The following is a 17,308-nucleotide window of genomic DNA, read 5'->3' as shown; positions in this document are numbered from 1 at the left end:
CCTTACTTCTTCCGAACATATTATACGCTTATTCTTACGCTAATTAAATAAATTTAATTGCATGAAAGCAGATAATTAAAAAGTGATACTTAATTGATTCATCAGCTGCATCAATGTTTCGTGATACATTATTTGTAGCAACAGCCATAAACATATGTACAAATTGACTTTGTGGTCCAAATACGCTATTTTTAAGGTGGAAACTTACAGCTGTGGCGTTCATAAATTAATACGTAACGCAATTTTTGAAGATTATTGACCCCTTCCCCCCCCTTGTAACACACCGTAACATTTTTCTGCACCCACCTCCCCCTTCCTAAACGTCATGTAACACCCAAATTAGCAATTTCAATTTAATTCTTTTAGCTTTTCTTTAGCAGTTTTCCAAAAAGTTGGTATTTTTTTGGCACAGCCACACTGGCAGCAAAAAAACTGTGACATAACGCGTTCTTTGAACGACCACCTATAACGCATCGTAACTTTTTTCAAGACCACCCTCCCCCCAAAATTGCGTTACGTAAAACTTGAATGCTCAAGAGTTTCCTAAACAACTGTTATTAAGGCTACAGAACAAAGTATCAAATGTTATAAAATCCCGTTTTTATTGTAATACGTACAAAATAAGAGAGATTTAAGTGTAACTCTTAAGTAGCGCTCTTCGTGCTCGCATTAAGTAGAAATAACTATAGAAATATGAGTAGATGTGACTATAATTTTACAAAAAGCCATAAATATTGTGCTCGATATTTGCACATGTTAAAAATAAAAACCTCAAATTTTTATAACATAATTTTGTGTTATTTTAAAATCAGAACCCGGCTGTATTCAAGTTTATAAAAGGTATTTCGATATTTTGACACGAAATATGTCAGCAGATGGTTAAGTTACTTTGACTGAACACCCCTGTAAAGGTTTTTGACAGAATATCTGAATCAAAATATGTTTTCGCAAAATATCAACATGTAATTATTCACTTTATATGACAAAGCGCAATTAAATAGTATGTATAAATTTTGTACCAGTTGTAAAGCAACAATTATACCGTTAGCCGACGCAGCATGTCGCTAATTGGTCATATAAACGTTGCCACCGGTGCTTATACGACTAGAAGACGACTCCGGGTCGTAAACAGAAACTTGTTAATAGTATCGAGAGTATACATCATCGAAACATACGCGTATAAAAAAATAATAACATCAAAACAGACCCTGCCATTTTATAGCTTTAACCGTATGTATACAATTAAACCTGAACTATTCAAACAAAAACACACGTCATTTCAAGAAATACGTGTGAAGTTCCACAGTTAGATTCATAAACGTCATCACAATGTCTCCCGACATTGTATAAACAGCTATAAAAAAATATTTCTCGTTGAAAAAAACTGAGGATTAACTGTAAAACTTTTGCAATTATATGAACATTGTTCATGTCACACGTCAATGTATGTACAATGGGCTCTCTGGCATGAGTATAACTTTTTCATACCAATAGAGTAAACACGGGCCATTTATTTTTCCAAACACGTATTTAATTTTCTCTTCTAGCCAGAGGGTGTTCCGTCGCTTTTGGGAAATAAAGACGAAAATATCCATATATATAATATTTTGAACATGAAACTACCGTGAGACTCACTCACATTAAATGATATATTTTTTATGTAGTGTAGTGTTATTGTGTATTGTATTGTATGTAAACTCGATTTAAGGCGTGATTTATCCGGTACAATATCATTTAATATGAAAATCCTTACCTAAATAACATGTGCTACTATTATAATTCTAATTGTTTGATCTTGTTACTCCATATTAGGTATGATTAATTATTTTGACAGCGTTTAGGTATCGTCTGTAATGTACTTATTTTTCACTGATAAATAAATAAATATCTCCTTTTTCTTTAATAAAAAACACTATGCCACGCAATAACTAAACATCAATATCGATCAAGTATGAACTTGCCCAACTAGTGACCTTGACCTGGACCAGCCAAACAAAGAGCAGTAATCGTCACAGTTTTCACTCTATCAGTTGCTTGCTCTATGGCATTTTCATATTAATTGCATAGAAAACTAGATTCTTATACGTTAGGGTACCGGCTGTACGCATAATTAGAATAGTAGAACACAGTATACCTAGTCACAATGTTCTAATTTACATTAATTGTTGTTTTTTATGTAAAAATGCGTCTCGTGAGGCTTCATTACAGCACCGTCGCGTATATTGTATGATGTCGTAAAGCTACTTTTAAACAATAACTACTTATTCATGTGAGACTGCCGTGCCGTGTCCTATTTTAGACTAAGACTAACTTTAAGGCGTCTAAGGCGAAAATTTCGCCGCGAAATGTACGCACTATGCAGTTACCGGTTTTAGACGAGCGTTTTAACTGCTCTGCGCGTATGCGGTCGTTTTTGGCATACCTACGCGCTTACACGTGATAAAACCGATTCGCATGTACGCGCTTATTCCTGCGTGTTCAATGCTCAAAGAAAAAAAAACCGAACATAAACGCGAGTACACGGGCTTCCGAAAACGAGCTTATACGCGTAAAACGCTAGTCGGAAACCTCCGTAGCGCACCGTCTCTTTCTCAAGCGATAGTCTGAAGAGGGACGGCGCGGCATAGTGTATTCTTGGACTTAATGACTTGATGTGAGAGCGGGTAGTAGGGCTCTCCTTTGACAACTACGAAGTCCAGCACTGCTTTGTGGAAGGTAAGAGGCAACAAACACATTTTTTTTTTAATAAAGTCATCAAAGAGGTTCACGGTCATGACGTCAAGAGAACGATCGTTCTGTCAAGATGGTAGCGACCTAGACGAAGAAATATGAGTAACTATATATTAACGGTGTTACAAAGGTCAAAAGCTAGTCATTTTTAATTAAATCAAAAAAGGTGGGGCATTTACTAATGACGCTTATGATCATTCTTATGCATGACCTTTCTTTCTTAACCATCTCTACATGTAAAGCCGAGTTTAGACTTGCAAGGAAAATCGTGCAAGTTGCATTACATTGCGGCGCTCGATTGACCTGCATTACGCACAACAAACTGCGTCTTGGCTTTAAGTTTTACGTTGTTTTTGTTTTTGATTTTAAGCACAGAACTTATGTACTTCGCACTGTTTAGTAAAATTGGTATACAAATGACGACGAGGTCTATAAACCGGCATGTGTTAAACACGTGTTCAACGGTTGTCTAAGTTTTATAGCAACACCGTAAGCATTCAAAACCTTTGCACAAACATTTAAACTAACACTTAACTCTTTCTTAAGTGTCACCGAGTTTATTACGAAAGTACAAGTTAAGACTCACATTAAATGGTTCTAAAAGCAAAATAGACAAGTCTATATGTTTTTATTACTTACTTTAAAATATCACCCAAAAATCTAGGCTGAGTTACGAGCATCAAAAGAACATGTACTTATTTATCGATATCAATGTCGGCGAAGTATATTTTTCGTGGACTCCGTTGTCAGAAGTATATCATCAACATACCACGCTCTTCTTTACATTAAGTTTAACACTGAAACTTTAACAGAGCCCTATTTGTCAAAAGGTAAGATAGACAGATGCTAATGTCTTGTATAAATTCTCTATTTAAATTTATTATTTATCTAATCTATACCTTTTGATAAATTGATTACTTTTAAAAATCATCACTGACGACGCTTTGAAATCACCAAATTTCTCTTTGAATAACCGTCAAAGAGGAAAATGCGTCACTGGTTAAAGCTGCGGCGTTAGTGATGATCATAATACTTAAAGCTACCACTTACCATGAGATCCGAAACATTGTGCTAAATATTGTCCAACGTCGAATACAATAAACAGGTAGACACAGCAGCGCACCGTCCGCACAACACATCACTTGTAAAATAAAGTATCATTCGCAAAACAACTTCATTGACGACGATAGTACACCACTTATATTATTAATTTCGCTCTGCATTTTCCTACAAAAGAAAAATCAAAATAAAAACACTGGCACTATGGACACGTTCGAAATTGGAAGTCACTTTTTTTTTACTTTTAAATTTCGATTTTCTCCACCTTCGTCCGGTCACTGTAAAGTGGAAATCACGACTGGTTAGTGAAGTGACGCTTTGATTTGCACATTCGCTGACAACCACTTTTTTATCGACTTTGCAACTATTTTGTTTGTGTGTGTGTCCTACATTGTTGTTAATGTGTTATGACACATTGTGTTGTGTTGAGAACGCTGAAGTTGCAACGATGTTGTCATGGTTACAAAGTTATTTATAAACAGATTCTGGTCACGGTTCGAGGTTCGCAGTAAACGATGTGTAGAGCTATTTAGCGGTTCATTAAGTCACCATAATATAATATTTGACGCTCATTACGATTTTATCAATGAATTCAATCTAAACTCGTATTTTGAAGGTATAAATGCGGTTTCATTGTTAATGGAAATGTATACGGTTAAGGTTAATAGATAATAATTATATCATAATCAGATTTTAATCTTGTGAGCTCATCATTTATTTTCTACACAAAAAAGAGAAAAAAAACTGTAAAGCATTTTCATTTAAATCCACTTACATTTTTCAAATACGTTACACTAATAAAAGCCGCGATAGAACTCTAATATGACCTCTTTCAACAGACAATTTGCACATCACTACCTATAAAATCAAAACAAACTAACGTCGTTGCAAGTTCAGTCAAAGGGTGTTCATGTTTTGAGAGCAAAAAAACTGAATAGTTGACATGTTTTGGAGATTTTTTGGCGTTTTGGGAGTTTCAGTATATGCCAGTGCTTACTTTGGAACTTGCTTAGTAGGAATCTCAGGTGGTCTCTTTTCATCCGGATCCGCTATCGAGCTGAAATATAAAACATTTTATTTCATTCGCGAAGACTAAATAAAACTAAATGTGTTTGTGAAAAATGTTGAAAACAATGAACATAAAAGTTATTAAAAAAAAGTTTGAAAACAGTAACGTGTTTTGAAAAAAAAAATATATATAACAAGTCAGATTCAAAGTCAACTTTTTTTTTAGAATTTAAAAATAGTATGGATGAAGTAGCATTTTATTTGGGATGGTTAATCAAACAAAGTTTGAATCATAAAAATGTAGGTACTTATTTAACAATTTCAATCATAGCCTGTAAGATTTTTATTCTTTATCGCGATTGTGTCACAACATGTTACCAGACTAAATCGTCACGGTAAAATGCCGATGGTACATATTTGAAATGTTAATAATAAGACCGCTTGTGAGACATTTTTGTGTGAAAGAGAGGTCATAAACTTTAAGTCTATTTCAGTGGGTCTGTACATGTCTACGTATGACTAATAATATCAATAGGTTACAGCGGGGGGTAAGGGGTTTATTACAATAAATTATCGTTCGATACAAATTTTGCTACATGTAATAACAAAAAACAAAATACAGTTCACATAAAACATAAGTAACAAATAAAACAATGTGATGAATAGAATTTGAATGTGCATGTTACTAAACTTGTGTGTATCACTATGGTAACAAATAATAAATAGTAATAGTATTTTAGTGTTTTTTTTTCGTTTTTTAGAAGTTTTCTTAAAATCAAACAGCAATATTTCAGTTGATGATTTTGTTACTTTGTCAACCTTGGATGGTTTTAGTCGGATTTTGTGTTCCAAAATGTGATCACGTCTTGACGTCATACATTTTGAATATCGATTAATTTATGGAAACATTTGACACTATTAAAAAATCCGCATAACATTTGCCGGGATGTTTAGATAAATCATCTGAAACATTCCGATTCATTTTAAAACAAACTTGTGTTTTTTTTTAATCGGCGGTCCCAGCGATAGATGTTACCGTGCGAATCATTTTGTATAACGTACGATTAATATTTAAGTGTTTTTTACTTGTACTACTCTTTTAGTAGAATATTGTTTTAACGCATACCTAGGCTTATTTGTTTGTTTTATACTTTTGTATTAGCCGGAAGTTCCAAACATAGACTTAATTTGGCGTGATTTATTAAATACAATTTAAGCTTAGTAATCAAATTTTTTTTTTTCAAGTGTTTATTTTACAATCGTAAATTATATCACGTTCTAAACGTATCGAAAATCACCAGATATTCTTTAAGTCCGAAAAATGCGTCAATCCCCCGATATTGTACCTAAATTGCGCCAGAACATACTGTAGATCAAATTGAGTTTTCAAACGCACAACCTAAACATAATCTACTATTTATTTGTCATACCCTACACCTGCACTCGAAACATTCCGATCGGGTGTTGAACTATTTACTATTACAGGCTTGTTACTTTATTTAACTGTGCCAAATAGATTGGCATTGGGCCAATAGACAACGCGTGTAGATATTAATAATAACAGATAATAAAATTATTCGTGACATTTTGTATGAGTAAGTATCTAATAGTAGAGGAGCCGAAGATGAGATTTTGGGATTTACTCGAGCGTATCAGATTAACATAAGGAAGGATACTGAAATCCTGCTGAGTACCTATATAAGTCCGTATTATATGATTATATAACGCGGCGATTTTTTTTTCGGTTTCGGCGATTTTAGATTTTCATAAATTTACTACAAGCTTGCGTCACTTCCAAAACGTCAGTCTTTTAAATGGGAGCAATTTTATGATTCAGATAACATTCCCTTTGAATATCTGACGCCCTATAATAAATTTTTATTCTTTTTATTTTCTACCCTTCCGGATGCCCACCCCCACCACGTAAATCGGCAGGTAAATACTTTCGGTAGGTATCAGAGACACGCTGGGGTATCTAAACTACAATATCTGACAAGCTTTTTTTATTATTATTTTCAAGTATTTTCTATACTTTGTTGCAAATCTGTAGACGCTTCCCCCACCACTAAAAGAGGAAACATCATATAACTTTTTTTCCTCTTATCAACTATTCTCCAAAATCTAAAAGGTTCCACGACGCTCGAGTAAATGCTCATTTAGCATCATGGGCTCCCCTACTATAACGTAGACATATAAGTGATATATAATCAACATTCTATCATGAACGTTTAACAAAGGAGTTATGACAGTCGGGAAGGTAATTTAAAATCGTCATTAAACAGTGTAGAATTAAACAGGAATGATCACAAATATGTAAAACGCAATAGTAACAAGAGCCAAAAGCGGTAGACGCTAATATCCGAATAAATTTTGGCACGTTTTTAAAATATACATTGAAATAACTGGCACTTGAGGTATCCCATCTTAGGCCTCTAGGTTGGCAACGCATCTGCAATACCTATTAGTGTAAGTCATACGTTCACGATTTGCAACCTAATCTGAATGGATAACGAATAAACATTGGTGAATGAGATGAACGCGATAGACTATTGAAGAAAAACGTCATAAGTAACGATAGTTTTTCGAATAATATATGTAACATTTGAAAATGAACGCGTGTAATATTATAATAAGTAATAAAAATGTTCAACATTTCCATAAATTCAGCAACCGCCAATAAGAGCGGAAAAATATTTCGGCGCCCTTAGATCTATTTACCTAGAATATACTTTGCTGAGAGCGAATAATTCATATTCGTTCATTCTTTGGCCAAATCATTCTTTACGTGAACTGAATAAATGTGGTAAGTATCATTATATCACAAAATGACAGTTGGTGCTGTCATTCTAACTGCTGTGAATTAATCATCGGAGTATAAACAAATTTCCGGTTTCTATTTTATCTATTCATATTATACGTACAAGTGAATGCTATTTAGTTATTTTATTTCTCAGTTGCATTTATGACTGCTTCATATATGAAAAACATATAATTTTTTCCTCTTATCAACTATTCTCCAAAATCTAAAAGGTTCCACGACGCTCGAGTAAATGCTCATTTAGCATCTGGGCTCCCACTATAACGTAGACATAGAAATGCATAAATAATCAACTATTCTATTATGAATTAACAAAGGAGTTATGACTAATTTAAAATCGTCATTAACAGTATAGAATTAGACAGGAATGATCACAAATGTGTAGAACGCAATAGTAACAAGAGCTAAAAGCGGTAGACGCTAGTATATCCGAATAGATTTTGGCACGTTTTTAAAATATACATTGAAATAACTGGCACTTGAGGTATCCCATCTTAGGCCTCTAGGTCGGCAACGCATCTGAAATACCCCTGGTAACAATTAAGTCACTACAGTAAAACGATAGTTTTGGTGAATAATATGATGTAACATTTGAATGAATGAAGGAATGAAAAACGTAATGAAGTCGTTATGTAATTTATGTTGCAAGTAATAGTAAATTTTCAACATTTCCAGAAATTCAGTAACGGCCAATAAGAGCTGAAAAATATTTCGGCGCCCTTAGATCTATTTCCCTAGAATATACTTTGCTGAGAGTGAATTATTCATATTTCGTTCATTCTTTGGCCAAATCATTCTTTACGTCAATTGATTAAATGTGGTAACTAGCATTATATCACAAAATGACAGTTGGTACTCTATTGCGTCTATGGTACTGGCTATACCGGAAGAGTTTCAAAAAAAGAACGTCGTTATTTAGACTCGTTCTTCACTGAATTTGTCAAATACCTACAACGTGTCATAAGTTTCGGCTGCTTCCTCATTGGCTGTTGAAATTAGTTGTCTTAGACTAGTAACTTCAATACTCGGGTATAATCACAGGTAAAACTAATTCAGAACATTTTTTTTTGTACGGTTGGTATTTATTATCAAATAATTAATTAATGAAATTGATTGAGATGATATTTTATCTAATACTTCGCAGGAAATTGACGATTTAATATCTAAAATAATTTACGAACATTTTAAAAGTAATTTTCAGGAAAAAATAACATAACTATCTACATAAACAAATACCTCTCTTTTGAAATTATTTTTAATGTATGTATGTTTATATGTATAATGATTTTAAGATATTGGTTAATTGATTATACGGCCTTTGGTTAATATACTATCATTATCGGTTAAACCGGAGCATTTTTTTTATTTAATTTCAAGTCCACAACCCACAAGGTAGTCGTTGTTTGTATTTTTAGTTAGAATAATTTTGATGTTACATTTTTTTTTTGTTTAGGTGGAATATTTGAGATAAAAAATATTTTAAAAACTAGATAAAAATTTACCATTGCTTTTAGTTATTCTTTCGTGTTTTAATTTTGCTTTTATTTTGGTTCAGTTTTACTTAGTGAGTGTTTTACTGAATTAGTCTCAAGCTAATTGGGAAGTGTTTTTAAAAATTAAAAAGGTCTGAAAAAAATCTAGATAACATTTCTTTGTACATACGTGTGTGTGTTGAGTGTAAACGCTACTGTTTCAACTAATTATTTAATATTTCTCGTATGCTTTTGAAACAACTAATATTACTGTATTAAAGTCCGTACTGGCGTGTTGAATTCCTTAGCTCTAGACCGTCGAAGATGTTCAGATTATGCTTCCTCGCGTATTCGTTGATGAACACTTTGCCTGTGGACAATGAAAACAGCACAATTGGGACAATCGCATGGCGGCAGCAAGACTGCGTTTTGGACATTAAAAAAAAGTACATAAAGATATGTTTAAATATAACAGTCGCAAAGCGCAGCCTTTAAGTCGTTTATAAATTCGCTTAAAAAATAGAGTTAGAACCCTTTGTTAGTACTTAAAACGTAACTAATGGAGATTGACTTAGGTGGAGACAGAGAAGACATAGAATTCGGAAAAACACGTTAATAGGTTTTTCATAAATCAGAGTTCATTTCGATGCTTCATTTTTTTTAGAATAAAAGCAAATGTTAAATGTTAAAAGTGATATTATGTGAGCTTTATCAAAAATTACTACCTATTATAATTTCATTCATATTTGAAGTCGGTTATTTTTTTTTTATATTTCTGTATTTCAGCCTTATAGTGGGTACCGACGGAAAGGCAGGCTGAAGCGGAGATGGTGATCTCACCAGGTCATCTGACCTGGACGCGGAACTGAGAGAGTGGCCAAATACAACTCTGGATTCGATAGGGAGTTGTAGATATCAAGATGGGTTGTCCAGCAGTACGACACAGATGTAGGCTACGTAAAAAAACTTATTAAGAAAAAACTGCATAATTAATTAAATACGTGGGGAAATAACAATGGTGAAAAGCAATGCAAATATGTTTAAGAAAACTATGTGTATACAAATAAGGTTAATAAATTTTTAGTGGTGTTATTCTGTCCCGTAACTCAGGGAGACATCAGTGTTAGGTACACTTGCTTAGAAAAATGTTTGCAATATATACTAAAAGTATGCTCAGGAGATGAGCCATGAAGAAATTGCTTTCAAACTGTCACAAATCCTAACTTTTAGTGGGTTTGCTTGTACCCTATAAAAATCATACTTTAAAAACGGGAGACGTTACCATGGCAACCAACTACACTAAAAAGTCGATTGACACCAATACATATAGGTATTTGGATCAAATACTGACTGACGAATATCTATGACGTGATAAAAACGAAACTAAAATGCGTCAGCCGGAAAATTCCTTCTAGACCCAAGGGTTTGCCCTAATAATAATAATAAATTCATTTATTTCCTAATGGTTACCTTTAAAACGTTAGACAAAGAATAGGGATCCATGCGACCATGACCATGGACCAATGAAAGATTATGTTGACACGTAGCCTGTAGTTAAAAATACTGTCTGGAAAAAAAATTCGTCGTGGCAAAAAAATTACCTCTACATGGTTAAATTGTCTGTCGCACATTGGAATGTTTCGAAGAATATTTAAATATTTGTATTATAAATATATTGTACCTAACCATTTCATGAAATTCACACGGAATATTTCTGCTACTGTGTCGTAGCAACAGGAGCGAGTAAATTATTTATATTATATATTTTTTTAATGAGAACCATCAGGGACAAGTCTGCGAACGCTATATTTATTCTCATTTTATTGTAATTTTCTAAACAAAAAACAGTGTCAGAATTGTTATTTATTATAACAAGTTGTTATTCAATTGTGTGAATATTTTACTGCATTTTTATAATCATTAAGACCAATACCATGAATTTAATGATTATTATGATTATGCAAAAGGATTAACGCCATTTATGTTTTATAGAAAACGTTTCCCTGGTTAAGTTTCTTATATTTTCCCATTCATTATTTATAAATAAGATAAATTTACATTTATTGTTGAGCAACCACTTTTCTTACCATAAACTAAATACTTTAAAGAAACAAAAGTTATCTAAGCGTGTTTTGTAGTAATTATTTAATCACACTAATATTATAAATGCGAAAGTTTGTAAGTCTGTTCGTTTGTTTATTTGTTTGTTACGTCCAAACCAAACCACTGGACCGATTCAGATAAAATTCGGTATACAGATATTTTAGGTTCCGGAGAAGGACATAGGATAGTTTTTATCGCGGGTAACGGCTAGTTGATTATAATTAAAAAAGAAATTGACAAGTTGGCACACCTACGAGTAAAAGGTAAGAAATTTTAAAAAATACGAAGTTTATGTATCGCTAACTTCTTTGTTTAACCAGGTTTACAATAATTATGGCTCGAAAGTTCATTTTAAATTAAAAACAAAAGTCAGCAAAAATCTTGTTTGTTTTATATTTTACATTCCAATTTAAGTTCATAGCTATTTTTTCTTAATATCTGTAGGTATCCTTAGTCTTGATTCATTAAAATTTACAAGTTCTGATTTCATTTTAAATTCCATTGCTATTAAAGCAAGTAAAATTGACTTGTGGATATCAATTTAATGATTTTTTTACAAAGATTATACTACCTACCTAATATTTTTCCGTTAAAATCTCTGCTACCAAGAATTAACTAGTCATAAAAATATTCATTGAATTATTTGCGGTCATTTTGTATCTTGCACCAAAAATTTTGGGATGTTATCGAAGAAAGACCCTGGCCTTATTGATTTTATGACTGAAAAGGTAATGGAAAAAAACTGAGGAAACAACTTCGTGACTTAAATAAATTGCTCGTTTTCCGTTGTTTTATAGTTTCGTGTCAGTTTTACATAAATTATAATTTCAGGTGTTTTTATAGCCTAAGACTGAAGTGTCTCTTCAGAAGCATACCTAGTCTTTGGATTACTTCGGATATTAAATTATGTTTTACAAATGCTCCAAAGAAAAGTGGACAGCTCAAAATTTGCCAAATTAAAAGGAAATATGCCATAATATGAGCACATCGCTACTTCTACTTCAGGAGCTTAATCACATACATTACCAGTGGTTCATTATCAAGTAAGGTGAGCTTCAACGGAAAGCCAATCGTAAGCTCCCGGTTCGCAAACACACACACACACACACAAACATCATGTATTCCCAAATGGGGTAGGCAGAGCACACGAAACGTTACCCCGCTTCGGAGCCACTTTTAGCAATTTTAGGTTTTCAGTTTTACAAAAACGGTACAATAGTGACAGGTTGCTAGCCCCCGGTTCCCCGGTCCGGTTGTTCCCGGTTCGCCGTCATGAATACGTGAGTGGCTCTTTACCGATTTTAATAGTTATGTCTGTGTCTTTTTTTTTTACTTGAAACTGTCCGTGATTGACCCCTATCTCACCTGCAGGGCTACTACGAAACTCGAAGTTCGTGTCGTGCGGTCCGTCTCGCTCTCGTATTAAATAGTATAAGTGTCAGAGGGATCGCACGACACGAACATCGAGTTTCGTAGTAACCCTGCTGATGTTAAGTGCAGATGAGGCCAAAGGTGTATATCACTGGTTCAGTAACAGCCTATTCACTATATCCTTTTAGAACCCAAGATTGTATTCTCATCGTAGTTTTAATACACGACCCGAATGTTAGGCTGATAAAATTGAGTAAGTATATACCTCTTCGTTTAGTATCCAATAGACTCCACAAAAATTTTAACCATGATTTATTTAGACAAATGCTTTCATAGTGTAAACAAATGAATCCTATCTTGAGGGAATCTTTATGAATAATCCACCCCACTAAGTCAGACTAAAGTCATAATCTAAGTTCGGTTGACTTATGTAGACATGATTTTTGCTGCAATCAAAATTAACAGAAATACAAAAGGTTTTAACTCAATTTTTTACAAAAATTCGCAAGCAAATAACGCTCCAAAATTAATACCACCGATGCTTCAACATTGCTGCTACAGTTTACTCGTTGGAAAAATGACAAGTCCCGCGTGTGGTATTAATTATGAATGAAACTCGCAAAAGATTAAACATAATGCTCCAAAATATCACGTCACGTAAAACTATACACGGGAGTGTGATATTCTGGGTCACATACCTTCATCAATCTTCCGGGACGCCTCGTCCAGGTCGCTGCCGGCATAGTTAAGTATAACGAAGATGAGTGGCATCATCTCCCAGCTGTAGTGGAACTTCTCCAGCAGCTTGTGGCAATTCTCCACCAAGGTATCTAGCGCCACAGCTGGAACAAAGGATATCATGTTGAAATGTATGTTATACTTTTATATACAGGGTTTCGTCGTTCCTTAAAAGACCGTTAGAAACTGTTAATGCTATGAAATTACTTCCTGCGGTCCTACAAACTTGAAATTTGATACGAAGATAGCTCTTACGAGTATAGTAAAACCAATAAGAGGTCTGAAAATCTATTTTTTTTTAAATATATGACTAAGATTTTATTACTGGGTCAGTAGTTAAGCTACCTACAGTTTTCAAAAAATGTAAAAATCAACACACAGACGAATTGATAATCTCCTTTTTTTAAGTCGGTTGATAAATAAAACTTTATTATAACGCAGTTGTCAACCAAAGTTTGTTCGAACAAGCCATTAAGGATGTCGTAATAAAAAAACAAAAAGCCATCGCAATCGACAACCGTAAACGAGGATTAAGAAACATAATCGATGGCACAACACTAGCCATAAAGAAGTCAGAAGGTCGCGCATCACAAGACACTTGGCTTATTTTTACGACGTCCCTTTGTCCGAACCGTGCCGTTGGCAGTAAAAAAGCTATTCAGTGTTGCCAGTGTTAGAAGTTACACTTGGTCACGCTCTCGTGGCATAGAGTAAATAGCAAGGGCTAGAGGAGATGCGTCGTAGCTCAAAGGTCTGACAGAAGTTGTGGAAGATGTATTTTTTTCTTGTTTTTTTTTTCTTCTTTCTTTCTTTCCTTCGTCGATGTGGAGTAAGATCGGGGGTAGATACTCCTATAATGGTTATTTTATTTCAGTAGTCACTAGTGTTGTCGATCAAAGTAGTAGGTAGAATTTTCGTTAGACAATAATGTCAGTTGTAAACGTCAGTAAAGGTGAGTGAGTACCAGTGTCGAGGCGCCGTAAGAACTCGATTTCTACAGGGTTGCCTAAATTTTTTAAATGACATCAGTGCCGACATGTATGTATAGCATGCTTGTGTACTCTAACTACAAGATTTTGCATAATGTGAAGACATACCAAACTCACGCTTCTCCTCTTCCGGGGTGCCTAGCAAGGATGTCTACTGCACGCAGTCAGCAGTAGCTGATTAACATGTGAAAGAATTAATTTAAAGCTTCATACAACTACAAAACCGGCCATCGGTTTCTTTTATTCATCTATCCGCTCCGATAGTCTTCTGCAGCATTTAACATTTACTTTATATTAGTACGGTTCGAAAGATATGACTTTAGTACGATTACTAAACAGACCCTTTGGTCCTGGTTCTACTTTGGTACTGGCCACATTTTAGGTACAGCAGCCTCAATCAACATACTTTGCCGGTTTCACTCTAGTAAACGATGTTAAGCTGTCACGCACAATAATGGCCAATTCAAAATATAAGAAAACGGACAAATTAGGTTTATTAAAATATTGCCACATTCCAGCTCTTAATTTCAAAAACGACGATAGAACGAGATAAACGGATTCCTGCGGCCGTATTGTCTAACGCTTCTATCATCGTCCTATACTGTGTGACAGAAAGAAGTGGTGAAAACGATTGTGATTCCAAGGAAGGCCTCTAAAATCGCGGGTTCAGTGTGAATGCTGGCCTTTCCAACGAAAGCAACCAGAGATCTGTGGGGGAGGACTATGTCTAACAGTGGACGTCCTAGGGCTGATTATAATGATGATGAATCTCAAAATAGTTTAAATTACTATGACGATATCGGCCTCATTTGTTTTGTCATCTACGAGTATTAGGTAGAATATTGTAGGTATGTTGTAGGGCTGTTATTTCAATGGTCATATCTCTATATTATTTACTCTGTGCTCAAGGTATGTCAAATGCGTTAAAATGTTTCCACTGTTACATTGGTTGTAACGGTTGTCCGTTTAGTAATGGTTTTGAAATAAGGGTTTTCTAGTTATAACTCATAGTTGGTGTTAACTTTATATAAATAGTGTGCATTGTGCTCGAAGCGGTAAATAGCCGTAACAGGACAATAACTAACTTCATATCAATAAACAATAGTTATTCCTACTCGTAAAATAATAAATAAGTATTCAAATGGCATTTGTTTAGTGATGTCCGTAAGCAAACATTTTCATCGACCGCGATTTGAAACGAAATTTTAAAAATGTTTAGTCGACCAAATACGTGTGAAGTTTCACAGGCTCTGGTGCTGCCATCTTAAATAAGTTTAACTAGAAGAATGACAAGCATAAAACTTTTTAGATTTCATGTCGTTTAATAGGTAAATGTCTGAAATTATATCTTTGAAAACAAGAAAGTAAAAGTTAAAGGTTGCAGTTCGTTAAAACTCAAAAATAATGATAATTTGTTTGTTTAAATCTGAGCTACTCTGTAATCAAAAAACTAAAAATACGTTAAAAATAACTATAGCAGAACTAAGTACTTAATATTAATGGGAATAAGTTACATTACGTTATCGTTTGCTCTTCAATTCATAACCGCCACATTCGTATCCCTGTTATTAAATTAAATCACACAGGTTTTTCATATTTAGATTTTACCAAATTAGACGTTATCAATATGAAGTGCAATCTACCTACAGTAGCCTACTTTTAAGCAATATACTCGAACAGCGTTTCTAGAACCGAAATTGAAGAAATACTGGCTCTTTAGTAAACCCGACGCCTCGCGTTTTTAGCTCGTGTATAATTTCTATCCCTTTTATTCCCTCTGCGATACGCACGAAAGTATCGAATTATATATCCATTAAGTACACGTATTTGCTGTTTCTAACGCTCAATTACGGTCAAATTATCCACTTATGCAAAATTACCTTTAAATACATCACTGCATTGCACCTGATCACGTCAATGATATAAAGAACACAATGATACAATGACATAATTCTATTCGTTATAACTCGTAGTTTCCCCGTAATGGGGATGACAGAAAAACCCCTGTGCCAAAACAAAATTGCAGGTTTATTATTGTAGACGTCCTGCGTTAAGATGTTTCGTATGTTTGTTTTAGTGCGTTGATACTTCTGGACGCTTCAAACGTTAGAACGTTGAACACAGGGACGTTAGCCAATCTTGACGAAAGATTCGGAAAATGTCATAAGCTAACCCACCTACTGATTTTAGAAATCGGATCACTCGAATTTAATAAGTATTTATTCAAAAAGTAACTTTCTAACAACATACCTGCACATTTTCATCCCTTTGGAAGTGAAGTATGTATAGGTAGTCATTCACGATGACGCGTGCCGTGGTTCTTATTACAATGTCATTGATGTCTAATTTAGTCAAAATCACGCGTCTTCGTGGATGGCACTAGGTAGAATTTGCATGCTTTTTACATATTTACGCCAAAAATTTGTATCTAATAATAATGGCTTTCACCTTGCATTAAAACGTAGCTGACATAAAAAAAAATGAAATTAATTTCTTATACTTGCCGGCATAAGCTATAGTAAGTAGGTAGCGAATGATTAAACAAGTTATTATATTGCGGAAATAGTACAACAGTAGTTAATTAGTGTAACAACTTCACTTATTATTTATTATATATTTTTATGCACGGTATAATCGTAGTTAAAATTATCGTAACCGTTTTTCAACAATAAATAACGCAATTCAACATTTATCCAATGAAATCCGTTTCGGTAGATAGTTAATCGTAATTTAACGAAAAACTTCAACAATTTATTTCCATTCGTGTCAGTTTTATACGTGGCGAGCCTTATAATAAAACGATAAGTCTTTTTCTCTCAACTTCTTCGCTAATTGCGTTATAAATCAGAAGTAGGAAAAGTAACAATTCGTGGTAGCCTAGTGGTGGAGCAAGGGCTGTCATGCAATAAATGAGTATGAATATGAATATGCAAGGAATCGTGGAAGCGAGCCCGGGCTTGCACATCTTCAAAGGTGTGTGTGAAGATCACAACCTGTAATGGAATCGCGTGGGAACTACT

At 34.1% G+C, this 17,308-nt stretch overlaps 1 protein-coding gene across 1 annotated transcript; it reads right to left on the bottom strand.

The window, feature by feature from the left end:
• Positions 1–3,786: 3,786 nt before the first annotated feature.
• LOC141432969 (protein doublesex-like) lies at positions 3,787–13,422 on the bottom strand. Its single transcript, XM_074094807.1, has 4 exons — positions 13,260–13,422; positions 9,376–9,457; positions 4,787–4,846; positions 3,787–3,957 (listed from the first exon to the last, which is right to left on the bottom strand). The coding sequence occupies exons 1-4, from the start codon at positions 13,420–13,422 to the stop codon at positions 3,888–3,890; spliced, it is 375 nt and encodes a 124-aa protein (XP_073950908.1). The 3' UTR covers positions 3,787–3,887.
• Positions 13,423–17,308: the final 3,886 nt, after the last annotated feature.

The sequence above is a fragment of the Choristoneura fumiferana genome, chromosome 11 (assembly GCF_025370935.1).
Source record: "Choristoneura fumiferana chromosome 11, NRCan_CFum_1, whole genome shotgun sequence".
In the NCBI taxonomy this organism is placed as follows: Eukaryota; Metazoa; Arthropoda; class Insecta; order Lepidoptera; family Tortricidae; genus Choristoneura; species Choristoneura fumiferana.
The sequence above is the reverse complement of the archived record's forward strand: the minus strand, read 5'-3'. Positions and strand labels throughout refer to the sequence as shown.

Excerpts from the sequence above, each read along its gene's own strand:
- LOC141432969 (XM_074094807.1), bottom strand. The coding sequence starts at position 13,422 with ATGATATCCTTTGTTCCAGCTGTGGCGCTAGATACCTTGGTGGAGAAT. Across the intron at positions 4,847-9,375 it reads CTAAGGAATTCAACACGCCA|CTCGATAGCGGATCCGGATG; the intron begins GTACGGACTTTA and ends TTTATATTTCAG. Across the intron at positions 3,958-4,786 it reads CCTACTAAGCAAGTTCCAAA|GAAAATGCAGAGCGAAATTA; the intron begins GTAAGCACTGGC and ends TTTCTTTTGTAG.